We start from the raw sequence: 26,623 nt of genomic DNA, 5'->3' as shown, positions 1-26,623 counted from the left end.
AATTTTGACAAAATGTTCTATAGAAATAAAATTTTGAAACAATTTTCTATCGAAAAAAATTGACAAAATCTTCTATAGAAATAAAATTTTGACAAAATTTTCTTTGAAAATATAATTTTGCTAACTTACCACCGTGGTGCAATGGTTAGCATGTCCGCCTTGCATACAAAAGGTCGTGGGTTCGATTCCTGCTTCGACCGAACACCAAAAAGTTTTTCAGCGGTGGATTATCCCACCTCAGTAATGCTGACCCGGACCCGGCTATAAAAAGGAGGTCCCTTGTCATTGAGCTTAACATGGAATCGGGCAGCACTCGGTGATAAGCGAGAAGTTCACCAATGTGGTTTCACAATGGACTGAATAGTCTAAGTGAGCCTGATACATCGGGCTGCCACCTAACCTAACCTAACCTAACCTAACATAACCTATAGAAATAAAATTGTGACACAATTTTCTATAGAAATAAAATCTGACAAAATTTTCTACCGGAATAAAATTTTGAAAATTTTTCTATCGAAATAAAATTTTGACAAAATTTTCTATCGAAATAAAGTTTTGACAAAATTTTCTATCGAAATAAAATTGTGACAGAATTATGACAAAATTTTCCATCAAAATAAAATTTTGACAAAATTTTCTATAGAAATAAAATTTTGACAAAATTTTCTATCGATATAAAATTTTGACACAATTTTCTATCGAAATAAAATTTTGAGAAAATTTGCTAAAATTTTCTATAGGAATAATATTTTGACAAAATTTTCTATACAAATAAAATTTTGACAAAATTTTCTATAGAAATAAAATGTTGACAATATTTTCTATAGAAATAAAATTTTGACACAATTTTCTATAGAAATAAAATTTTGACGAAAATTTCTATAGAAATAAAATTTTGTATAGAAATGAAATTTTGACAAAATTTTGTATAGAAATAAAATGTTGACAATATTTTCTATAGTAGTAAAATTTTGACAAAATTGTGTATAGAAATAAAATTTTAACAAAATTTTCTATAGAAATAAAATGGTGACAAAATTTTCTACAAAAATAAAATTTTTGACAAAATTTTCTATCGAGATAAAATTTTTGACAAATTTTTCTATAGAAATAAAATGTTGACAAAATTTTCTATAGAAATAAAATTTCTAAATAAAATTTTGCAAATTTGTTTATAGATTATTTTTGACTCGAGTGGCAACAGGCAAAACAAAATTAATATAAATAAATTAATATTTATATGGGGCTTTTAGAAAATCCAAACTAATCTGATTAAATAAACCTTTTCCGATCATCTGGAAAATTAAACATATATTTTTTGTTAATTAATGAATTATCTGTTGTTTTTGTGCACTATTGTAGTTTCTATAGATTGTCTACGTTGCATATGCTATATATATTTTCTTTTTTAGAATATATTTCTAATTATACAAATTCTACGTTTTATTGAATTTATAGATTTATTTTAGATTTTATTGAATTGATAGATAGAATTTAGTAGACTTTTTTTCAACAAAAAAAAAATAAATAAAATAAAATAAACATAACAGCAACAAAATGTTTGCCGATCGCATTTAGAAGCTTCTAATCATATTATAGGGCAGGAATACAAAAAAAAAATCTATTTTAGATTCTTGCAAATACTTTAGGTAACATTTTTAAGCCCGAATTGTTCGATGAAAAGTTAAGAGAGGGAAAAGTGAGAAAGCTCGTATTGGGAACGTTTTTTTGCAGTTATATCTTATTTTGAGAAAAATTACGATTTTTATCTAGCTTCCTGATATATTACACGTATAGTATTACAATAGCTATAAGTTAACTTTTAGTTTCTTCATCTAAACCAATATTTGTTTTTCGCAATTAAGTATACGGCTGTATACGGCTTCCCTTTTTTGCTTTATTAGAAAACTTTTCTGCTACTAACAAATTTCCTTGAGTGTATATAATCGACATATTGTTTATTGTTGATAGTAATATCCATTATATTATTTCTTCTAACAATGTAGGTACAAATACTAATAAATTCTGTCTATTTATTCAATTTTTTGGCGAAAAACTAATTTCTCTCTGTAATGCAATATTATATAAAAATGTTTAAAGAAACAATATAATATAAAACTTTTTCCAAATGACTGAAAAACAATGCCCAAATATATAATAAAAAATCTAAAATAAATTTCACAATAAATATAACCATTACTGCGTCATTCTATTTTCATATACTTTGTATTATACGCCGGGCAATTAAATCAATGTTTTTAATTTAAAAACGTCTTCATTACTATTCGCAAAGGTGTTTTTGATTTAAAAAAAACTGTTTTTTTTACAAGAGCCCATAGGAAGGGTTTAAGCATTAGTAATGGAACTTAAAGATAAGGCTGAATATTTATTTTCTTACAATGAATTCATTGAGCATTTTGGTTAATGAGTAGAATGTTTTTAGCACATATGGGTCGTCACTCTGTACACGTGTTTAGAAATTCCCCCCAAAAAAAATTAAAGTGTTTATTTGTAAATGTGCTTCCTAGAAAGTTTAGATATCAGTTTTCAAAAATATGGTTTTATTATATAATTGTGGCGTCGCCCTGGCCATAAAAATTTTGTAATTTGTTAGGTTTTGTACGATCATAAAAAAAAAAACTCAGCAGTCGGTATCTACTATTATATTTTTGTACTTCAAAGTCTACGAATAACAACCCAGCAAAAAAAAACTGGAAGATGTTCCAAAGGCACAACTTTAAAAGCACTTCCAAAAATCTTCTTTATTTTAACTACACAGGAAGTTCTTTTCAATTTTTTATAACTCGCTTTTTTTATATTTCTAATGGGTAATTTTAACTTTTTCTGGTTCAAGTGGGTTAAAAACGGAGTAAGAATAAATAAAATGGTACAAATTATTAAAATTTTAATCGAAAAAAATGCTAAATCCAACCTAGAAAAAATTACAAATTTTTTGAAAATATTTGAGGTCAAACGTTTCAGACAAGCATTAGAATGTATTAAAAATCATAAAAAATATTTATTTGAAAAAAATATTATATTTTTTTCTTAATTCACAACCAAAATACTGAATTCGATTCACACCTTAAGAAGTGGTACAAATTCAGTGCAACGGCTATTGAAATAGTGAGCACCTGTCCTATGACAAGCCCATGTTAAATTCATCGCTTATGCGCCAATTTCGCACCACTTCCGGATACAAAACGAACATTTACACTACTTTTTTGGCGACGATTTTTTTACTGGGAATATGTTATGTGAAAATTTTAGGGTTTAAACCAGGGATCCGGAGCGGTCCGTTTTTTTCGCTCCGCTCCGCTCCCGCTCCGGAGAAAAAAAAAGCGCTCCGCTCCGAGAGAAAAAAAATCGCTCCGCTCCACGCTCCGCTCCGCTCCTCTTCGAGAAAATTATAGTACAAACATTGTATGATTTGTTCAATGGAGTTTTATTTTATTTAGAAAAATCGGGCGGTACATATATGGGAGCTATAGCTAAATCTGAACCGATTTCGATGATTTTTTGCACATATAGTTAGTGCTATAGAAGATTACATTTAGCCAAGTTTGAGTAAGATCGGTTGATAAATAAGGGTTTTATGACCTAATTTGGCAAAATCGGGCGATACATATATATGGGACCTATATCTAAATCTGAACCGATTTCGATGAAATTTTCAGACTTAAAGGGTGATACAGAAGATTATTTTGTGCTAAATTTGACGACGATCGGTTAGTAAAAAAGTGCAACGTGACCCCATTTGTCGAAATCGGGCATCACATATATATGGGAGCTATATCTAAATTTGATCCGATTTCTTCCAAATTCAATAGCGTTCGTCCTTGTGCCCAAAAAAACTCCCTGTACCAAACTTCATCAAAATCGGTTAATAATTGCGACCGGAATCCTGTGAACAACAAATACATGGACAGACGGACGGATGGACGGACGGACACCAAGCGCTAGATCGACTCAGGATTCTGAGTCAGGTGATTCTGAGTCGATCGGTATATATTTTATGGGGTCTAAAATCAATATTTCTGGTAGGCACATTTTTTGGCAGATCAAACTTATTATACCCTAACCACTATGGGGTTTAGGGTATAATGACTTTAAAACAATGTGTTGAAACATTTTATTAATTTTGAAGATTTTTTCAGAAATATTAAATCCATTTTGACTTCATTAAAACGAAATTTTCATTCATGTTAGGATACACATTTTTATGTCGAATCACTTAGCTACAAGGACAAACGGACTTCATTGAAAATTTTAGAGACTTCTTCTATTCTAAGCAAAATTCTTATTCGTATTTTAAGCATGTGAAATATTTGGCCTCCCGACAATATTCTTTGCGGTGCACCATCTACTATTTAATATGTGATAGAAACCAAATTTATGAAAATGGACCAAAATGGACCAAATTCTGTTTGGTCCGACCATCGGACCAAATTTAAAAATTAGAAATCTTTTGGACCAATTTTAGTCCGATCGGACCAAAACGGCAACGCTGATTGGAATTGAAAGTCTATACACAGAGCATAGACCTTATAATACATAGATGATCCACTATTCTCTTTAAAAAAAATGTGTCAGTTCCAAAAATTAATTTTCTGACATTTCGTTTTGATTTTTTCGTAAAGAGTCAGTCCTAAACATTAATTTTCGCGCATTTGCTTTTGTGTTGTTCGTAAAGAGCTACGCTGCTCAAAATTAAATTTCGTATTTTCGCGGTTTTGGTCATATTTTTTTGTTTTAATATGAACTTTTAATATATTAATTTATTTATAAATTCTCTGTTGCATCATAAACGTTCTAATTTTGTGTAAAATTGGCAAACTACAAAAAGTTAAACGAAAGAGATTGTAAGCGTGCTCTTATTTTTCTCGTTTATTCTTAATCTTCGGAACTGCCAAACATAGTTTGACACCCATGGCTCATCTATGTATTATAAGGTCTATGACACAGAGTAGAAGTAACTACTCTCCGAAAGTTTTTCTTTTGTTTTGCAACAGACGTAGAAGAGGTTTTGTTATATTTGTAATGTGTGTGTGTATGTTTATGTTTGCAACAACCTCCATCGAAATCAGTCCGTGGTATACCTACGAATATTCTTACTCAGATCTAGTGTTACCTAATTTCGCTTTTTTCCCCCTTTATTGTAAAAATACATTTTCGAACTGCGTTTTTAAGAAATGTTCGTTCTAAAAAAAAGTAGATAACATGCAATAATACAAATCAAGTCATTATTTTTCAATGTGAGAAAAAAATTAAAATAAATGTATATGCGCACATTTTTCAACCAAAATTGAAACTATCCATAATTTTAATTAAATTTTCGAGAACTAATATCAGAAATAAGAGAATGCTAGGATATAGTACAAAAGGAAAGCAAATGTGAATGTCCTTACACTGAAAAAAAAGAATTTTTCTTAATTATTAAAGTCACGTTGACCTTACCTCAAAAATTTTATCTTTCATGTTATGATACACATTTTTAAGTAAAATCACTTAATTATAAGGACATTACAACTTCATTCAAAAGTTTATTGACTTTTGGACAAGGAAAAAAACTTTATTTTAGAGAAATGCGTCTTCCATGTTAAGCAAAATTTGCATTCTTATTCTAAGGACATGAAATCTTTGACTTCACAACAATATTTTTTTCAGTGTAGAAAACTAAAAAATTAAATATAAATAAGATCGTTTAATTGCATTTATTTGACGTTCATTACAAACATCTTTGTAGTAATACGGGATGAAATTGATCGAAAGTACTGTTGTTACTTTTACAACTCATACTAGAGATATATTTTGACATTTGCCGTTTTTGAAAACAATTACTAAAAAAAACGTTGTGTTTTCCCCAATGTACGTACGTACAAAAATACACAGTGTAATTTCAAAGTTACACATTTCATTCAAGTAATATTTTATTCGGAGCGGAGCGGTTTTTCATTTGGAAACCGCTCCGCTCCCGCTCCGCTCCGGATTTTAGAAATGCCGCTCCCGCTCCGGCAAAAAAAGGGCTTGCTCCGCTCCGCTCCGGATCCCTGGTTTAAACAGTCAACTTTATTTTTTCTTTAATTTGAGAAATATTCAGAATTTTAAGCAAGTTTAAGTTCACCAATGGGTATCACAATGGACTGAATAGTCTAAGTGAGCCTGATACATCAGTCTACCACCTAACCTAACCTAACCTAGGCTAAAAACAGCAGTCGGCGTGGCGTCAGTTCTTATATTATAATCAAAAACAATAGACTTTTGGAAGATGGGAAATTGGCTTGTGTCATACCAAATGTTGCATTTACCAGTTTGTAATTTTTTATTTGTTTTTAGTTTTTACATTTCCTCTTTATGGAAATTTATTTCGTGCACTTAATTTCTTTTTATTTGCATTTTAATGCTATGTCAATACTTGTCGTATACGCGTTTGGTTCGATAAACGAAAAGTATGAAACTAACACCGTAAATGGTTTGATCTCCTCAGTAGCCAATTTTCTATCTTCCTTTGTGTATTGTCTTTGATTATAATGGTCTATGGAATAAACCTTTAGTTTTCAAAAAGTTACCCAAAGAATCTTCAAAAACCAAAACTATGTGATTGTGATGTGACCACGTTTTTTACTCGAGTCATAAATAAGCAACCAATAATAGGAGAACATTTTACCTAAAAACTACCAAACAAAAAATTTTATTTTGTCAAAATTTTATTTCCGTAGACAATTTTGTCAAAATTTTATTTCCATAGAAAATGTTGTCAAAATTTTATTTCCATAGAAAATGTTGTCAAAATTTTATTTCCGTGGAAAATGTTGTCAAAATTTTATTTCCATAGAAAATTTTGTCAAAATTTTATTTCTATAGAAAATTTTATTAAAATTTTATTTCTATAGATTTTTTTGTCAAAATTGTATTTCTATAGATTTTTTTGTCAAAATTTTATTTCTATAAAAAATTTAGTTAAAATTTTATTTCTATAGAAAATTTTGTCAAAATTTTGTCAAAATTTTATTTCTATAGAAAATTTTGTCACATTTTTATTTCTATAGAAAATTTTGTCAAAATTTTATTTCTATAGAAAATTTTGTCAAAATTTTATTTCTATAGAGAATTTAGTTAAAATTTTCTTTCTATAAAAAATTTTATCAAAATTTTATTTCTATAGAAAATTTTGTCAAAATTTTATTTCTATAGAAATTTCATCAAAATTTTTTTCTATACAAAATTTTGTCAACATTTTATTTCTATAGAAAATTTTGACCAAGTTTTATTTCTATAGAAAATTTTGACAAAGTTTTATTTCTATAGAAAATTTTGTCAAAATATTATTTGTATAGAAAATTTTGTCAAAATTTGATTTCTATAGAATATTTTGTCACAATTTTATTTCTGTAGAAAATTTTGTCAAAATTTTATTTCTATAGAAAATTTTGTCAAAATTTTATTTCTGTAAAAATTTTTGTCAAAATTTTATTTCTATAGAAAAATTTTGGAAAAATTTTATTTCCATAGAAAAATTTTGGAAAAATTTTGTTTCTATAGAAAATTTTGTCAAAATTTTATTTATTTTTATTTTGTTATTGTTGGTTTTTTCATTAATCATTGTTGTTGTTTTTTTATTTCAGCTTAAAACCAAGCATTGACTAAACTACAAGTGTAGCTTAACCAACAGAGGAAAATAATGTTTGTCAAATTTATTTGGGCAAAGCCCTATAGACTGCAAGATGGTTGGATGGATGCACGTTTCGGAATTACCACATTCCTCATCAGCATCCTCTACTTGCAGCAAACCTATCAACCAATTATCAGAATTTCAATAGAAAATTTTGTCAAAATTTTATTTCTATAGAAAATTTTGTCAAAATTTTATTTCTATAGAAAAGTTTGTCAAAATTGTATTTCTATAGGAAATTTTGTCAAAATTTTATTTCCATAGAAATTTGTCAAAATTTTATTTCTATAGAAAATTTTGTCAAAATTTTATTTCTATAGAAAATTTTGTCAAAATTTTATTTCTATAGAAAATTTTGTCAAAATTTTATTTCTATAGAAAATTTTGACAAAGTTTTAACTCTATAGAAAATTTTGTCAAAATTTTATTTCTATAGAAAACTTTGTCAATTTTTTTTTTTCTATAGAAAATTTTGTCAAAATTTTATTTCTATAGAATTTTTTTGTCAAAATTTTATTTCTATAGATTTTTTTTGTCAAAATTTTATTGTTATAAAAAATTTAGTTAAAATTTTATTTCTGTAGAAAATGTTGTCAAAATTTTATTTCTATATAAAATTTTGTCACAATTTTATTTTATTTAATTTTGTCCAAATTTTATTTCTATGGAAAATGTTGTCCAAATTTTATTTGTATAGAAAATTTTGTCAAAATTTTATTTCTATAGATATTCATAAAATATTGTTTAATTGTGTTACAATAGGCTGAACCAAATAAAAATACCAACTTAGATTTTCATTTGGTTCAGTCAAACTAAGAGGGGTTTTAGACGATGCAATTGGTTGCGTGCAATTTTTTGTATTCTCTTTTAAAGTTGCTTCTTAAAAACTCCAGCATTTATACGTTGAAATTTTTCATGCAATCGCTTGAAATTTCAAGTTTCAGAAATGTCAAAAAATTGCAAGAGGAACGGAAAACATGAAATTTTTTCTACCCCCTTTGCTTCTCTACCCCGTTTGCCTACAAACAAGAATTGCGTGCAATTATTGCATGCAATTATTGCATCGTCTAAAACCCTTCTAAAACATGTTTTAGTATACTCGAACTTAATGTTTGCAGACAATGTTTGCTATTTCAGCAAACAGTGACTGCTGTCCCATGAAACCATGTACCAAATTTCAGCTGGATCGGATGAAATTTGCTTCTCTTAGAGTCCCCGCAAGCCAAATTTGGGGGTCCGTTTATATGGGGGCTATACGTAAAAGTGGACCGTTATGGCCCATTTGCAATACCATCCGACCTACATCAATAACAACTACTTGTGCCAAGTTTCAAGTCGATAGCTTCTTTCGTTCGGAAGTTAGCGTGATTTCAACAGACGCACGGACGGACATGCTCAGATCGACTCAGAATTTCCCATGGTGGAGGGTATAATAATATGAATTCTATTGTTTTGTTTTCAAAAATGTATGCTACTTCATTTTTATTCAATCTACTCCACTTTTTTCCAAAATCTACTTCACTCAATTTTTCACTAGCGGCAGCACTGAGTATAACGTTCTACGCAATCCATGGTGGAGGGTATATAAGATTCGACCTGGCCGAACTTACGTATTTACTTGTTTTTTTTTTTTAATAGGACATTGAAGAAGAAGGTATAAAGGGAAGAACAATCCCATATCATTAGAAAAAGTAAATATAAATGTTCTAGAGCTATTTCTATTTTGGTCGTACATATCTCGTAGCTATTAATTTGTGATAACTTATCGTCCAGTGACATAATATTAAAGAGGGCTGTCGGAAATAACTACCACCCATTGTCAAGGTCAAGACTGAATCGATATAATTAACTCAGCACAACAATGACGAGCAAATATATTATTTTATTATTTATACATTTACATTTACTACTGGCTGCTTTATAACTAAATTCTTTTCTTGCAGAAGAAAAAAGAAAATTACCTCTATAAAAATGGATCGTATATCAGTTCCAGTGCCTCCTGATGGTGGCTGGGGTTGGGTAATAGTGGGGGCTGTGGCTTTAATAAATGTAAGTATTTGATTGGACAAATTAAATTCATAACCACCTCTAAAACCTCAACTTATTTTCTTTCTCTTTTTTTATTTAAAGATGACAAATCAGTCTATTTTATCGGTATTTGGTTTACTATTTGGATCACAATTGAAAGTAATGCAACAGGAGACATTTACCGCTGCCTTAATAACAAATCTCAATAGTTTGGCATTGAATTTCTCAGGCCTCTTTATTGGACCTGCTATAAAAAGTTTCAAACCTCGTAATGTAGCAATTTGTGGCTGTTTAATGGTATCCTTTGGCTTAACCTTATGCTCGTTTGCCACAGAAGGATGGCATTTCATAGTGGGCTATAGTTTATTTGTAAGTTTTCCTTATAACAAATGGACTTGTATTTTTCAAATTCAAAATTATTCTATTCTATTCTAAAGGTCGGTTTGGGTTTAGGTCTAATAGCACCTTCAACATTTGTAGCCATTAACTCATACTTTACTACAAAACGTGGTCGTGCCGTGGGTGTATCTTTGGCTGGAGCTGGTCTCGGTCAAGTTTTTATACCTCATGTAGTACGTTTCTTCCTGGATCACTATGGCTTTCGTGTTGCCATTTTGGTCATGTCTTTGCTTTCACTTGTCGGTGTAAGTTTTTTTCGAAATTAAATTTACAATTTACGATTTTAAATATTTATCCCCTCACATTTTTTTCCCCATATACATATGTAGCTCATTGGTGCTCTTTTATTGAAGCCATTAACACCAACGTCAGTGGCCAAACATAATAATCGCAAGCATTTCACAATAATACCTTCTGTTACTACGAACAAAAACAAAATGAACTCGAATGATTCTGTTATGGAAATAAAAATTGTTAACAATGCTAATGAGACCGCGATGGATAAACAAAAATCCCAGGAAGTATCTCTATTGTCTTGTGAAAACAATGAAGATAACATTTACAAGCAAACAACGATGCCCATTGAAAAGATTAATCGTAATGATTCAGCTGTATGCAGCAAAGTCTGTCAACGTTTGGTAGAAGCCATGGACTTGGAGCTATTAAAAGATCCTGTATTTTGGAGCATAATAATTGGCATGGCTTTGGTGTATACATCGACCATAAATTTCACAATGATCTTCCCCAGTTTTTTGCAGGTAATTAAAAAAAAAGAATGAACTGGCAATATGTAGGTAGAGTCAAGTGAAGAGAGTTGGAAACGACTATACTTAGATATATCTTATAGATAAAAACGTTAATTGAAATTTAGAATTAGGTCAAGAAAATTGTCATATTGTTTAAGTTCGTTGCAATTGGTATTATAATGGTCTGAATAGTCTAAGTGAGCTTAAAATATCGGGCTGCCACCATACTTAACCTAAAGTAACCTAATGAGAATCAATGAATCATTTTTTCATATTTATTATATGAATATGATTTTGATTTTGGCAGATCAAAGTATAATAACTTTGATCTGCCAAAAATGTGCCTACCAGTAATATTGATAATAAGATATATACCGATCGATTCAGAATCACCTCCTGAGTCGATCTAGCGCTTGGTGTCCGTTCGTCTGTCCGTCCATGTATTTGTTGTTCGCAGGATTCCGGTCACAATTATTAACCGATTTTTTATGAAATTTTGTATATGGCTTTTTGGTACAGGGACAAACGCTATTGAATTTGGAAAAAAACGGAACAAATTAAGACATAAATCCCATATATAGTTTAGATTTAGATATAGCACCAAATATATGTATCGGCCGTTTTTGAAACATTTACCCCTTAATATCAGACATTTCTGTTCAGCTTATGATAAAACTCCCATAACCATGTACCCCTTAATGTTCTAAAACATGGATATGCGGTTTTTCCCCAAACCTATACCATTGATACCCCCAAACACTGTTTACTAATTCAGTAGAGGTGGTTTAAGGTATGATATAGTCGGCCACGCCCGACTTTCTACTTTAAGTTAGGTTAGGTTAGGTGGCAGCCCGATGTATCAGGCTCACGTAGACTATTCAGTCCATTGTGATACCACATTGGTGAACTTCTCTCTTATCACTGAGTGCTGCCCGATTCCATGTTAAGCTCAATGACAAGGGACCTCCTTTTTATAGCCGAGTCCGAACGGCGTTACACTTTGCAGTGAAACCACTTAGAGTAGCTTTGAAACCCTCAGAAATGTCACCAGCATTACTGAGGTGGGATAATCCACCGCTGAAAAACTTTTTGGTGTTCGGTCGAAGCAGGAATCGAACCCACGACCTTGTGTATGCAAGGCGGACATGCTAACGGGAGCCACCGTTGTGCAATGGTTAGCATGCCGAATGGTGTGTACGCTGTCCCTACGTCATAGGGACGAGGCCCTCACGGTGGGAAGGGACGGGAAAGTGGGCGATGGGACCGTTCGTAAAAAAAAATTGACCACCGAAGCCTCTTGGAAGAGCAACTTTCATCCAATCTGGTTGGTATTTGGCTCTCTAATAGGCATAGCCTTTCATAATTATTTAAAGAATCAAATTTTAAAATTCGAATAGTCTATTAATCGAAAAGTTGATTTATGATTATTTATTTATGTCCACCTGAAAATTTCTAAATAATTCAAGGCAAACAAATTTACTATCTTAAGACCGGTATTAAGATCGCCTTATAGCGTCATTTTCACGATTATTTTTCGTTAATAATTAAAATTAATTGATTCAAAAAAGTAACCCACCAAGTTCTCAGCTAACTAATCTTCGAAAATGCCTTACATTTTAAGAAACTATATTTGTTATAGACCATCTCTATGCCGAAAATGGATGAAAATGGCCCATAGTTACCTATTTTACAAATTTCATATTGATCTTAAACTCCTAAAAGATAACCAAAGTCTGTACGAACAACAACATTGAGAATTTTTGTTTTTGATTTTAGGATTCTGTTGGATATTCCACTAAAACAACAGCAACGTGCATGTCTATCATGGCTGGTGCAGATATTATATGTCGTCTTCTATTGCCTTGTATAACGGATAAATTAAAAATACCATATCGTGTAATTTTCTTGCTGGGAACAGTCGGCCTACTCATATCAAGAGCTGGTAAGTTTTGGAAACAATTTCAATAATAGTTTCATAATTACTAATCTCTTGTATATTTTGTTCTTTAAATAGCTTTGGCAGAATCCATGGATCTTGTCAGCATTATTGTTATGTCCATCTTTACGGGCATGACAAAATCTGCTACGGTACTCAATAATAATCTCACAATTTCGGGACATTGTAGGCCTGAAAAATTACCCGGAGGCCTTGGTTTAAATATGATTGCCAAAGGTATTCTCGTTATTACTGTTGGTCAAGTTCTCGGATGGATAAGAGATTTTACCAACTCATATGTCCTATGCTTGCATGCTCAAAATGCTTTACTTCTATTTGTGATATGCGTTTGGACACCCGAAATGTGTTACAAATATTATAAGCATTTAAAGGAGAAACGCCACCTACGTTTACAAGAAACTGCCACGGAAGGTCTTCAATCCCCATGCCATGATATGGAAGGACAAAAATGCCTTAATTCGGAGAAAGCGACGTCCTCCTCAAAACCAAATGACTGTTAGTTACTCATAATGCACAGAGTATGAATTTACTACTATTTAAGCTACCTCTTCGAGTATTATTAGCTTTTAAGTCATCTATTGGTTAGATGATTAGTTTAGGGGGCGGCAAACAGTGATCAATTATTTTGACTATAAGACATTGTAAAATTACGCGTGAAGGACAAGTGCCAATAAGAGAGCCCAATTAAGCAACTCTTGTCCACATTTATATACATGCACACAATTTAATTTGTGATATACGCTTTATAAGTTTAGTTTTTATAAAATATGACTTTTTTATACATACTGATTTTTTATGAAATCGAATGGATCTAATAATAGTTTTTTAAGATTTTTGGATTTTTTTAAAGAATGATATCTAATATGAATAAAACCATATGAAATATATTGAATCTGGGTGTTTTAATCTGATTTTAGTGAATTTATGAAAATCGAGCTATATCTAAATCTGAACCGCTATACAATGGTATGGTATGCCTAAATTTCGAAAACAATAAGGTAAGAATTTAAGTTAATGTAACCATACATTCATAGAAAAAAACGTACATACAGTTTTGAAATTTGTATGTTTTAAAATCTTACCCAAAACCTATTTAATACCCAAAAATAATTTTTTGTATATTCCTGCATTCTAATATCCTTAAAAGTTTCTGAATGTGATAAGCAAACATGTTTTTGTTGTTTTGCCATAATTTGAGAAATATTCAGATTTTTGTTAAAATTTTATTTCTATCAAAATTTATTCCTGTATAAAATTTTGTCAAAATTTTAAATAGGAAATGTATAGGAAATTTTGTCAAAATTTTATTTCTATAGAAAATTTTGTCACAATTTTATTTTTATAGAAAATTTTGTCAACATTTTATTTCTATAGAATATTTTATCAACATTTTATTTCTATAGAAAATTTTGTCAAAATTTTGTCAAAATTTTATTCCTATAGAAAATTTTGTCAAAATTTTATTTTTTATGATTTTTTATCTCATAATCTCGGCTATCTATATATAAAATTCAATCTGTTTGTTTATTTGTTTGTTTGTTTGTATGTTCCGAGTTGGCTCCGAAACGGCTGAACCGATTTACTTGAAACTTTCAGAGATCGTAGGGGGCGTTCATTTGGTGAAAATAGGGTACCTCATTTTTTGACACCTGGCCGCGGAGGGGGAACTCCCCTCTGTTGGACTTTTTGAAAATTGGACCAAAGTTGACCGATTTGCTTGAAATTTTCATTGAAGGTTGGGGTTGGCATTTAGACAAAGATCCGCTACTTTATATTTCGATATTTGGTGGCGGAGGGGGACCTCCCCTTTGTTTGACTTTTTTTAAGTACAGTGAAAAAAACTAAAATTCTCTAAATTATCTGAGATTTACAGAGAACATGCAGTGAGGTTGTGGAATTAATATGGGGTACTTGAGGATTTCATATATGAACGGGGAGGGGACCTCCCCCTTGCCCTACTTTTTGAAACTTGGAAAAAAAATTATGCGACTTGCTTGAAATTTGCATTGAATGTTGGGGTTGGCATCTAGACAAAAATCCGCTACATTATTTTTCGATATTTGGTCGGGGAGGGGGACCACCCCTTTGCCCGACTTTTTTTTTAAGGTACAGTGAAAACAAAACTAAACTCCTCCGACTGAAATTTTACCCATTTTCCCCTTAAAATTTCAGTCGGGCGAGTTTAGTTTTGTTAGAGAGATTATAAAATTTATATCAGGTTCCTGATTTTTTAATAAAAATAAAAGGGCATAGGAAGACATCCGCTTCTCTTAAGTACATACAGAGAAACAATTAAACTTTACCAAGTTACTACCGCTACATTATTTTTCGATATTTGGTCGGGGAGGGGGACCACCCCTTTGCCCGACTTTTTTTTAAGGTACAGTGAAAACAAAACTAAACTCCTCCGACTGAAATTTTACCCATTTTTCCCGTAAAATTTCAGTCGGGGGAGTTTAGTTTTGTTAGAGAGATTATAAAATTTATATCAGGTTCCTGATTTTTTAATAAAAATAAAAGGGCATAGGAAGACATCCGCTTCTCTTAAGTACATACAGAGAAACAATTAAACTTTACCAAGTTACTTGAAATTTACAGAGGACTGGGGAGAGGTTACGATATTAATAGATGATACCTGATTTTGCGATATTTGGACGGAAGAGGCTTATAATTTGCTTGACATTTTCTGAGATACGCAACATCACTTTTCGATATTTGGTCGAGGAGGAGGTCCTCCTCTAAAACTGCAAAAAAAAATTTAAGTTTTCTTGAAATTTACAAAGGCAATGGGGGAAGGTTATGAACGAAGAGGCAACCTTCCTTGCACCACACTTGAAGGAAAGTTTCAAGAATTTTCAGGGAAGGTTAGGGGTGCTATTCGCTACGGTGTTTGTCGATATTGTATCGGGAAAAGTGACGTCCCTTTAAAAAATAGAGCCAAATTTAAACATCTCCGATCTACTTGAAATTTACAGGGAACGTGGGAGGAGGTGATTACATTTATACATGATTTTTAAATTAGTATATGATTTTTCGATATCTGGTTGGGGAAGGGGAAAATTGAAATAAACTTTGTCGATTTACTTCGATAGAATGTTGTGAAATTAATATAGGGTAGTTGTGAAATTAATATAGGGTACGTGATAGTCCGATATCAGGTCGGAGTGGAGCAAAGGTGGGCAGAGGGTTCCCTTTTGTTCGTTTTTTTTTTTTTCTTAAATAGAAAGTAGAGGGTTTTCCATAAATGGGAACTCGGTACATAATTTTATGTATTTTGCACAGACTTCTTTTGCCAGACTTCTTTTTAGTAAAGAACTTAAATTTACCTGAAATTGGCAGCCAACGTAGAGGGTGCATAATTTTCCAACATTTTAGCAAATGTTAAAGTGGTAAAATTTTTTACTACATTTGCTTTTTCCGATTTATTGGATGGGAAACAGTAATTCTTTTTATGTTACTATAATATAGTGCTTAACTTTCAGATATGTTGAGGAGAAGAAAACTTTTCCGTGACAAGCCACTTTTCGATTTTTTTTTTAGCACGAAGGATATGGTTCTCTAAGTTAACGCAAAATGTTCCTACAAATACGCTTCGCAAGGCGCAGCGAAGCGGGCCGTGTTACGCTAGTAGGTCTATAAATTAAACTTGAAATTGTTGGTTTCTTGTTTTTTTTATTTTGCGATATTTCGGTTGACTTAGTCAGAACCGTTTTCAAGGCTACAAATTACAAAATTGTACAAAAATTAATTACAAAATTCACAAAATAAAATCAAACTATCTATTGTACTTTACATTTTCTCCGCTGTCTTGTTACTTCGCTGTCTGTTTTTCTACCGGTGATTACCGGCGTCGTTTAAGTTAGGTTTGTGACCAGTCAAAGTACAGAGGGCCGCAAGTGCTGTTTTTTGTTCCATTGGCTTGTCTGTTGTTTTTAAATCCGATTTATGTGAAGACAATCTTGTTTTTAATTTTGTCATTGTTGTACCAATATATGTCTTTTGGCATAAGTTGGATTTGTCACAGTTGCATTTTATCTTATATACTACGTTGTGTTGGTCTTCATTCTTAATTTTTGTTTTGGTTTTACTAAATAATCCGTTTACTGTATTAGTAGTTTTTAACGCGAGTTGGTATTTTCTCTATTGTATATATTAGACTTGCACAGTCTCTCGGAGAAGTTTGGTATATACGTCACTGGTTTGTATAATTTTCAATCCTTATCATTAGTCAATTTTTGGTTGTTATGCTGGTTGGCTTTTACTTTCGATAAAAGTTGAAATATCGTTCGCTGTGGGAAATTGTTGTCTTGGAGAATTCGTTCAATTTTATCTTCATTTTCAGAATGAAATTCTGGATCACTAATATTAAATATCCTTCGTATAAAATTTGTCGCGGTATTGATTATTATACGTTTGTTGTGCTTAGAGTAAAAATTAAGCAGTCGCCCCGAAGCCGTTGGTTTTTGGTACCAATTTAGTCTCAGTTGGTTTCCTTGTCCATGTATTACTACGTCAAGATATGGTAGTTTATTGTCCTGTTCTAATTCCTTCGTGAATTGAATTTGTCTATTATATGAGTTTAAGGCCTTTAGTGTTTCGTCGACTACTGATGCCTTGATGATTGCGAAGATGTCATCAACGTATTTAGTTAAAATCGGTGGTTTTGGGATATTTTTAAATACGTCATCTAAAAGTTCCTCCATAACAATGTCTGCTACAATTGGTGAAGCGGGGGAACCAATGGGCATACATTTTAACTGCTCATAAATCTTGTCCTCGAATTTAAAATATCTGGTGTCTTTAGTGCAAAATGTAATTAAATCTATAAATAAATCCTTCGTCATGTTTGTATACTGCTTAATTGTGGTCCATTTTCTTTCAAAAAAAAAAATTATTTCTATAGAAAATTTTGTCAAAATCTTATTTCTATAGAAAATTTTGTCAAAATCTTATTTCTATAGAAAATTTGTCAAAATTTTTTTTCTATAGAAAATGTTGTAAAAATTTTCTTTTTATAGAAAATTTTGTCAAAATTTTATTTCTATAGAAAATTTTGTAAAAATTTTATTTCTATAGACAATTTTGTCAAAATTTTATTTCTATAGAAAATTTTGTCAAAATTTTATTTCTATAGAAAATTTTGTCAAAATTTTATTTCTATAGAAAATTTTGTCAAAATTTTATTTCTATAGAAAATTTTGTCAAAATTTTATTTCTATAGAAAATTTTGTCAAAATTTTATTTCTATAGAAAATTTTGTCAAAATTTTATTTCTATAGAAAATTTTGTCAAAATTTTATTTCTATAGAAAATTATGCCAAAATTTTATTTCTATAGAAAATTTTGTCAAAATTTTATTTCTATAGAAAATTATGTCAAAATTTTATTTCTATAGAAAATTTTGTCAAAATTTTAATTCTATAGAAAATTTTGTCAAAATTTTATTTCTATAGAAAATTTTATCAAAATTTTATTTCTATAGAAAATTTTGTCAAAATTTTATTTCTATAGAACATTTTGTCAAAATTTTATTTCTATAGAAAATTTTGTCAAAATTTTATTTCTATAGAAACTTTTGTCAAAATTTTATTTCTATAGAAACTTTTGTCAAAATTTTATTTCTATAGAAAATTTTGTCAAAATTTTATTTCTGTAGACAATTTTGTCAAAATTTTATTTCTATAGACAATTTTGTCAAAATTTTATTTCTATAGAAAATTTTATCAAAATTTTATTTCTATAGAAAATTTTGTCAAAATTTTATTTCTATACAAAAATTTGTCATCATTTCATTTCTATAGAAAATTTTGTCAAAATTTTATTTCTATAGAAAATTTTGTCAACATTTTATAACTATAGAAAATTTTGTCAAAATTTTATTTCTATAGAAAATTTTGTCAACATTTTATTTCAAAATTTTATTTCCAAAATTTTTGTCAAAATTTTATTTCCATAGAAAATTTTGTCAACATTTTATTTGTATAGAAAATTTTGTCAAAATTTTATTTCTATAGAAAATTTTGTCAAAATTTTATTTCTATAGAAAAGTTTGTCAAAATATAGAAAATTTTGTCGAAATTTTATTTCTATAGAAAATTTTGTCAAAATTTTATTTCTATAGAAAATTTTGTCAACATTTTATTTCTATAGAAAATTATGTCAATATTTTATTTCTATAGAAAATTGTGTCAAAATTTTATTTCTATAGAAAATTTATATAGAAATAGAAAATTTTGTCAAAATTTTATTTCTATAGAAAAAAATTTCTAGAAAATTTGTCAACATTTTATTTCTATAGAAAATTTTGTCAAAATTTTATTTCTATAGAATATTTTGTCAAAATTTTATTTCTATAGAAAATTTATATAGAAATAGAAAATTTTGTCAACATTTTATTTCTATAGAAAAAAATTTCTAGAAAATTTGTCAAAATTTTATTTCCATAGAAAATTTTGTCAAAATTTTATTTATATAGGAAATTTTGTCAAAATTTTATTTCTATAGAAAATTTCTATTGAAAATGTTTTGAGAGGAATATTTTGCAAAATCTACCAAAACGTCAAGAATTCTACCAATCTACCAAATAGTAAAAAATCTTTCATTTTTGGTAGACCGTGATTGATCAGAAAAAAATCAAATTTTTAAATTAAATTTATGTTAAAACTTGCCGAATGCCGATTCTTCGTTCAAGCTGTAGAACCGGATTTTAAATGGATACTAGTTTTAGTTTTGATTCTTAATTGAGGCAATCACTTATTTAGTTGAACTTTATATCCTTTTTAAATGAATTTCTTGATTGATTTTAATTGAAAAGAAATTATTTCACTTCAGATTAAATATTTTTCAGGTAGGTTTCTTGTAATTTTTTATGATTCACCACTTATGTGTTTAATTATATTTGGATTTTTCCTTCGAGAATGGACCAAAGAACTCAAAAAATGTAAATTTCGATATCGAATGTCGTAATTAGCCCCCTGAAATGTGAAAGAGTTCATATATGTTTGCCAACTCACCCCCTCATAATTCTATCTTTCCGATTTCATCATCTCATAATGTTTGTCGTATATCAGAAGCAAGCTAATTAACATATATACAAAAAATACCTAATTGGCGCTTTGCTTCCTCCCCTTCCAAGCATCAGTTCTCATTTCTACAATATTAAGGAGAAATTGCTATAGGACCGATACATTTTTGATATGCTTTAATTTATTATTTACGACGCTCGTTAAAATTATATCATCTTCTTACCTTATTTTGTTTTATTTTTATTTCTTTAATTTCCAGATAATATTTCTTGAGCTTTTCTAAATTTTTGAGTTTCATTTCGAAATTTTGAAGACCTTAATTTTATCATCAGAATGACCGACTTATTGCAAATCTGAAAGGGGAGGTTATTATATCATATTAAATAATATTAATATTTGTATTGAAGATTTTTAATATTCATTTGTTTTTATGTGTTTACATCGAACGCGGTAATATAAATCGATGGGGTTTACAATATAACTGTAGGCAAATCCCATTTAAGTTTTTAATTTAAAAATATCTAAAGCAATTTCACTCATTTAAGCATAGAAAGAATGCCGCCATAAGTGTCCAAGAATTATATAAAAACATTTTTTTATATTGGCTTCTTTGAAGCTCTCCCCATCTTTTGTTTTTTTTTATTCCAGTAGCTTTACAAAATTTTATCAATTAGTTATTAAAAATGAAGTTCGAAATTAAATCAAATTACTTATTGACCGGAGACAACAGCCTCTCCTGATTCCGTATTAAAGAAAAGTTTTCGTTCAATACCATCTTCGGTGATGATTCCAATACGCACCACACCACCAGAACTGCCGTCGTGATAAATGGCATGGCGTACAGCTGAAAAAGGGAAATTACAGTTTTTAACAAATATATTACTAGTATCAATATTATCGCGCATACAAATGAATTATGAATGAATTAGGTATTATGGAGACTAAGCATGTAACGACTGTGTAGTTTCAAATATCCAAAAATTCCAAAAAAAAAATAAAAATTGTTCAACAAAAAAATGGGAAGAAATTTTGAAACTCAAAATATCAAATTTTGCTAATTTTCTAAACCCCAAAAAGTTAATTTTTCCAATTTTAGAAAAACTCGGATTACAATCTCAATATGTAGTGATTGACCAACGTTAAACTACCGAGGTGGAATGTATCCTGTGATGGAATATTTTGGCAAATGTTGGCATAAAGTTTATTTTTTTAATTATTCGAGTTTAATATAAGTTAAATAACACTTTGAAACAAAAAACAATGAGAGGACGATACAATTTACCATCCCTACCACAGTAGTTATTTAGTTCACCGAAAACGGTGAAACTGGACACGCATAGAGCTGGTTTCCGTGTAAACGTCAAATTTTAATTCGTTTCCTTATTTAACCCTTCCGGAGACAGACAGAGGATATAAATGTGTAAAATTACAAAATAATTGTTCAGTTATCGCAAAAGACGACTTTTTTTAAGAGACCCAAGTAATTCCCCTTATAAATGAAATGTGAAAAATATCTGTATTGTTGAAATGCTCACCCTTTTTCACGAATTCAACACAATCGTCCTTCTTCATGCCGGGTTTGAAGAATTCACGAACAAAGCCATAAATATAACTTGAACCAGAACCACCAATTGTTACAGCTTCACGCTTCAACATACCACCCAGGGGAATGGAATATACTTGACCACCACGTTTTTTATCCCAACCAGCAACAATAATACCAGCCAATAAAGAATCTCTGTAGTTATAGCAATAGTTACGAAATTCTGAAGCAGCCTCTGCTACCAATGGTTCTTCTCCAGTTTGATTTTCATGGTAATTCAATGAATAGGCCACTATATCAGCAATGGCTTGAGTATCTGCAGCGGAACCACTACGGCAACAATAGATTTTGTCGGTAATACGGGTAAGTTTGTCAGTAACTCTGTTGGCTACATAAACGCCAGTACTTGTACGGGAATCGGCTCCAATTACGACGCCACCATCAAACTCCACAGCCATTATAGTTGTCTTCATAGGTGAGAATGAATTTGCATTTTTAAGAAGCTATAAAATTTGAAAGGTATTATCTACTTACACCAGTGCTGTGGGCAGCATCCATCCAATCATTTCCAAACACCATTTTTATTGATTAAATTACTATTTCTAAGGAACAAAATTCAATGAAAAATTCCGGCTAGTTTTGCTTTGGCGAAATGACTTGAATGTTTTGTGGATTCTTCTTCTTCTTATGCAAAGTTGCCACTCACTTTTATCGACAACAGATGAACAGGGGCATTCGCATGATTAAACACAATACCGGTTACTTAATATTGGTAAATCACGCTATGCACCAACATAGCGGCAACAAAGTAACTTCTGTGTACCCTGCCAACATTTTTTGAATTTGGGGACTCTTTTGAGAATCCCCACTACGTCGAAAACAATCATATACGACATCAAAAACTCGTCGGAAAAGCGCCGTCACTATTGAGAAGTTGTACCACGCCAAGTTACTACAAAAATGTTTCGCATGAGTGCAATTATTAGGTGCCTTTATAGATCAATTTAGAACGACGCCAATAAGGGACCCTCCAAACAATTAGAAAAAGTGCATTTTAAGATAGTTGTAAAAGAATCATTGTGGTCGAGTAAAACACGTTTGTTTAGATATTTATTAATTTGATTAAACATTTACAAATTCTTAAAAATATAACATTTATACCACTATCACATTACATTTAACATAATTTTTGGCATTAATGATGATGTTGAGTTACAAGTAGCGAGTTACAAGTTGCTGCGTCTATCAACCAGTGTTTTTATTCCATGGAGGCAGCGTGTCTGTAAAATATATGAAAAACAATCACTTTATTCCATTTGGAAAATCACCAAATTGTTCACCAATATATCTTTCACAATTTTAAGCGTATAATCTATGTTTTCAGAACTTTGTATAGAATCTTACAGTGTGTCGGATCGATACGACTTGTCGTCGATGACTAAATAATCGGTAAATGTGTTATCGATCCCATAAACATGCAGCATTATCGATTATGCCTTCGGACTAACTTATAATGTGCAAAATATATGGGATATGTTCGACACGAGCACTGTCGTCCGGAATAACTGATAGTCTGTAAAGCGCATAAGGGAGATTTCGTTGGAGGTGCATACACGCCTTTAAGTAACACAACAAAAAACCTGCCTAATGCGCTTTACAGACTATCAGTTATTCCGGACGACAGTGCTCGTGTCGAACATATCCCATATATTTTGCACATTATAAGTTAGTCCGAAGGCATAATCGATAATGCTGCATGTTTATGGGATCGATAACACATTTACCGATTATTTAGTCATCGACGACAAGTCGTATCGATCCGACACACTGTAAGATTCTATACAAACACCGACATTCCATCCGGAATAACTGATAGTCTGTAAAGTGCATTAATCTGTAAAGCGCATTATTGGCATTCAAATGAAATTTACACCAGTTAACAAAGTGTGAAAATTGCAGGACTAAAATTTCGAACCCTGTCTCTACACGGTTGGAGCGCATTTTAATAAAGTAAGAGGAGCCGCACATTTTGTAAACACATTTTTATTCGTATTTACCACTTGTATTGCCTCAATTGAAATAAACTATGGCTAATGTTGCATTAAGTGAGGCGGAAAAAACATTTATTTTACATGGGGTGGAGGTTTGATTGTATATTTGCAAAAATTTGGATTACTGCTAATTCCTTGTGTTTTTAGGAAGATTTCCGTTGCGATGGACGTTCCCGCCGAGATTACAGACCAATGGAATTGGAATGTGAAATGGTCAACAATGCCAGTGGCTCGGCGAGACTACGATTAGCAAACACAGATATTTTGGTAGGAGTAAAATGTGAAATCGACACACCTACTTCCATGCATCCTGATTATGGAAAAATTGAATTTTTTGTAGACTGGTAAGAAAAACTGTTTTAATGTTCATTGCCTATAATAAAAATTGTTCGCGGATTTTTCCTTTAAAAACATAGTTCAGCAAATGCCACTCCCGAATTCGAAGGAAGAGGAGGTGAAGACCTAGCCCTCGAATTGGCAGATACATTAACAAACGCCTATGAATCCCCTTTAGCATTTGATTTGAAATCACTATGCATACTTCCTGGAATTCATTGTTGGAAATTATACGTTGATATATTGGTAAACCTTGATAAAGCGAATTAAGAAATTCGTCTAATTAATATTAATTTGCAGATTTTAGAGTGTGGTGGTAATCTATTCGATGCCGTTTCCTTGGCTGCTAAAGCTGCATTGTTCAATACAAGAATTCCAAAGGTGACGTCAGCTGTAATGGACGCTGGAGAAGCTGATCTTATGATATCAGATGACCCATACAATTGTACCCGCGTTCAGATAGACAACATTCCCATATTGGTTACGGTTTGTAAAATTGGCGATTGTTGTGTTGTAGACCCCTCGGCGGAGGAGGAACAATGTAGTACAGCAAGTTTAGTAGTAGCAGTTTCCAAAAGAAACGATAAATGTAAGTGTTCAAATTACTTATAATGGAATGTTCCTAAAACTGAGGCACCTAAAAATGCTAAACACCAATCCTGAAAATATTTTTTACTCCTTCCAGGTTATGTTTCGCACACCCATACTGTTGGCGGAGGCTCTTTACACAAAGATACTATGTACAAATGCTTGCATTTAGGCGTTACCGCTGGCGAACATCTAAACGAAGCTTTAGAGAAGGCTTTGCGTTTGGAAGAATCCAAGTTGGGGGGTAAAAGAAAGGAAACAGTGGGATTTTTGAAATAGTTCCAAATACACCGCTTTATTTTGACTGGTAAATAACCAATCGTTTTATCATTTTCTTTTTCATTTATTACAAAAAAATGTCAAATTTATCTGTAGGTAAATTGGTTAACATAAATGTTAATATGTTTCCATTATAATATATTAAAACTACTGTAATTTTCTATGGGACATTTGATATTGACTAGTTTCTCTCTTGATTCCTCTTTTTGGTTTGTTTGGTATTTGAGGCGGGTTTCTTTTCCTTTTCCTGTGGTTTTGCACCACCTGTGAATAGGGAAGTGATCATTTCACTTATTTCCGGCATCTCATTGTTCATTTTAGGGAATTGCATATTTTCCAGTTCTTTTTTCGTCTCTGGGTCATTGATCATTTTGGGCAAAACCCACATCAACAATAAAGGCAGGACCATCATCAACACCATGGGGCTGAATAGGAAATCGGTTATCTAAAAATAAATAATATAAATAACACATTTCTGGATACAGTGATTACATGGTTGATTACCTTCCATTGTTCTCTTGTTTGGAAATATTTAAAACGTGTTAAGGCCTTCAATTTCAAAGGATAAGGAACCTGGACAATTTGTGAAGGTTGTACATAGTTCACTTTACGAGCACGGAATTTTCCTTTGGGATTTATTTCCACTCTTACAGGTTCATAGAAGTAATCGGGATTTACAATTTCCACAACATAACTACCCGATGGCACTGAACTAATTATAAATGAACCATCTTCCCTGATAAAACCTTTGTATTCGCCACCATTTATGCTTAAAACAGTGTCTTTCTGCCACTTGTTGTTGGGAGAAGCATTGGGATTGTAACTCATCTGTTGGGCTTCGGGTGGATACACTTTTCCCTCAATAGTATATAATCCGGAAACTTCATCCTATTTTTTAAAAATTTCGATTCAATCAAAGAAAATCTTAATTTCTCTACCGTACTTACCATTATCTCATCCTGAATAGTCATATCTCCTCTGGTAATGCATATCAGTGAAAATAGAGCCACCAGCTCTAAAACAATTTGTGTCTTCATATCGCATAAACGATATAAATATATTTCTAATATTTTTTCTTGATTTTCCTGCGTGCAGACCTACTTTATGTTCACGAGACCAAGTTTTTATTCATTAATTGACGAGTCAGGTTTCGGAGTCGAATCGCAACATTTAGTCGGCGTGCCGCCCCTTGCTTGTGAACCGGAATATTTGAACAAATTAATCGAATAGTATATTTAGGAAATTAACTTAAAATTGTTTTAGGAAGATGATTTAAAAAAATTATATGCTGGGAATTTTATATTTTAAAATGACCTTGAAATATTTTCACTGAACCAATGCAAATTTGGTAATTTAAAATGTAAAAAACTTACGCCGTCAATAGTGGTGCCAACGACAGCGACAATTTTGTAAATAAAAGTTGTTCACTAAATCGAACGTTTGTACGTAGCGCAAAGGTAAAAAACACTTCGCCGTAGAAAACAACAATATCCCAACAAACACAAGGATGAGCATTTTTCATAGGTAACGCCATATCAATTTGATAGTGAATCCCATCTTCAACATTAATTCAAATGGCCTTGCAAATTGCTTGCTTTAAACAAATTTTCCAATAGGTTTGATGCATTGAAATGAAATTTAGTTTGAAAAGTTGCTGCTAATATGTTGAGAAATTGCTGCTAACGTGTTGAATTCTACTGTTGAGGGTAATGTCTGTTTTTTTTTGTTGAGAACGCGATTTTCTCAACAATTTCTCAAATTCTAATATAATTCTTTGAAAAAATGTTTGAAAGCGTATTGAATATAAGCATTTCTCCAATGCTTGTGTTTATTGGGATGGGTGGCTTAGATACACATGGGGTCTGTTCGATCGATTGACAGAGTAAAAAAATGTCTGTCTTCAAATAAGAAAATTAATTGAGATTATTTATTCTTCACGAAAAAAAAGATGCATGTTTGGAACAAATTAATTGCGAAAAATAAAACAAAATGTTAGAAA

The 26,623-nt window shown here is 31.0% G+C and overlaps 5 protein-coding genes across 7 annotated transcripts in view; 2 read left to right on the top strand and 3 right to left on the bottom strand.

Annotated features, from left to right (window-relative positions):
• LOC142238215 (uncharacterized) overlaps positions 1-13,694 on the top strand; it is a 36,708-nt gene extending 23,014 nt beyond the window's left edge. For 2 of the 3 annotated variants that reach the window (XM_075309798.1, XM_075309797.1), the window contains exons 2-7: positions 9,616-9,721; positions 9,803-10,069; positions 10,138-10,344; positions 10,429-10,857; positions 12,622-12,787; positions 12,860-13,694. In XM_075309798.1, coding sequence (XP_075165913.1) covers positions 9,644-9,721; positions 9,803-10,069; positions 10,138-10,344; positions 10,429-10,857; positions 12,622-12,787; positions 12,860-13,302 — 1,590 coding nt within the window. In that variant the 5' untranslated portion in view covers positions 9,616-9,643 and the 3' untranslated portion in view covers positions 13,303-13,694. The remainder of the gene's footprint in view (positions 1-9,615; positions 9,722-9,802; positions 10,070-10,137; positions 10,345-10,428; positions 10,858-12,621; positions 12,788-12,859) is intronic. The other variant, XM_075309799.1, reaches the window with a different exon arrangement.
• Positions 13,695-17,013: 3,319 nt separating this feature from the next.
• On the bottom strand, positions 17,014-17,646 carry LOC142239953 (uncharacterized). The gene has a single exon (XM_075311685.1). It carries the CDS (start codon positions 17,644-17,646, stop codon positions 17,014-17,016), a length of 633 nt encoding a protein of 210 aa, XP_075167800.1.
• A 2,808-nt stretch (positions 17,647-20,454) lies between these two features.
• Positions 20,455-22,065, bottom strand: Prosbeta1 (proteasome beta1 subunit). The gene is made up of 3 exons (XM_075309795.1): positions 21,905-22,065; positions 21,363-21,837; positions 20,455-20,671 (listed from the first exon to the last, which is right to left on the bottom strand). Exons 1-3 carry the CDS (start codon positions 21,947-21,949, stop codon positions 20,538-20,540), a joined length of 654 nt encoding a protein of 217 aa, XP_075165910.1. The 5' UTR covers positions 21,950-22,065; the 3' UTR covers positions 20,455-20,537.
• A 1,290-nt stretch (positions 22,066-23,355) lies between these two features.
• On the top strand, positions 23,356-24,660 carry Rrp42 (exosome complex component Rrp42). Its single transcript, XM_075309793.1, has 5 exons — positions 23,356-23,513; positions 23,569-23,765; positions 23,838-24,003; positions 24,058-24,346; positions 24,443-24,660. Exons 1-5 carry the CDS (start codon positions 23,457-23,459, stop codon positions 24,622-24,624), a joined length of 891 nt encoding a protein of 296 aa, XP_075165908.1. The 5' UTR covers positions 23,356-23,456; the 3' UTR covers positions 24,625-24,660.
• Positions 24,613-25,767, bottom strand: EMC7 (ER membrane protein complex subunit 7). The gene is made up of 3 exons (XM_075309794.1): positions 25,572-25,767; positions 25,129-25,512; positions 24,613-25,069 (listed from the first exon to the last, which is right to left on the bottom strand). The coding sequence occupies exons 1-3, from the start codon at positions 25,659-25,661 to the stop codon at positions 24,806-24,808; spliced, it is 738 nt and encodes a 245-aa protein (XP_075165909.1). The 5' UTR covers positions 25,662-25,767; the 3' UTR covers positions 24,613-24,805.
• Between the last annotated feature and the right edge of the window lie 856 nt (positions 25,768-26,623).

This window comes from Haematobia irritans, chromosome 5, assembly GCF_050003625.1.
Source record: "Haematobia irritans isolate KBUSLIRL chromosome 5, ASM5000362v1, whole genome shotgun sequence".
NCBI lineage: Eukaryota > Metazoa > Arthropoda > Insecta > Diptera > Muscidae > Haematobia > Haematobia irritans.
This window is presented reverse-complemented; position numbering and strand designations above follow the sequence as displayed.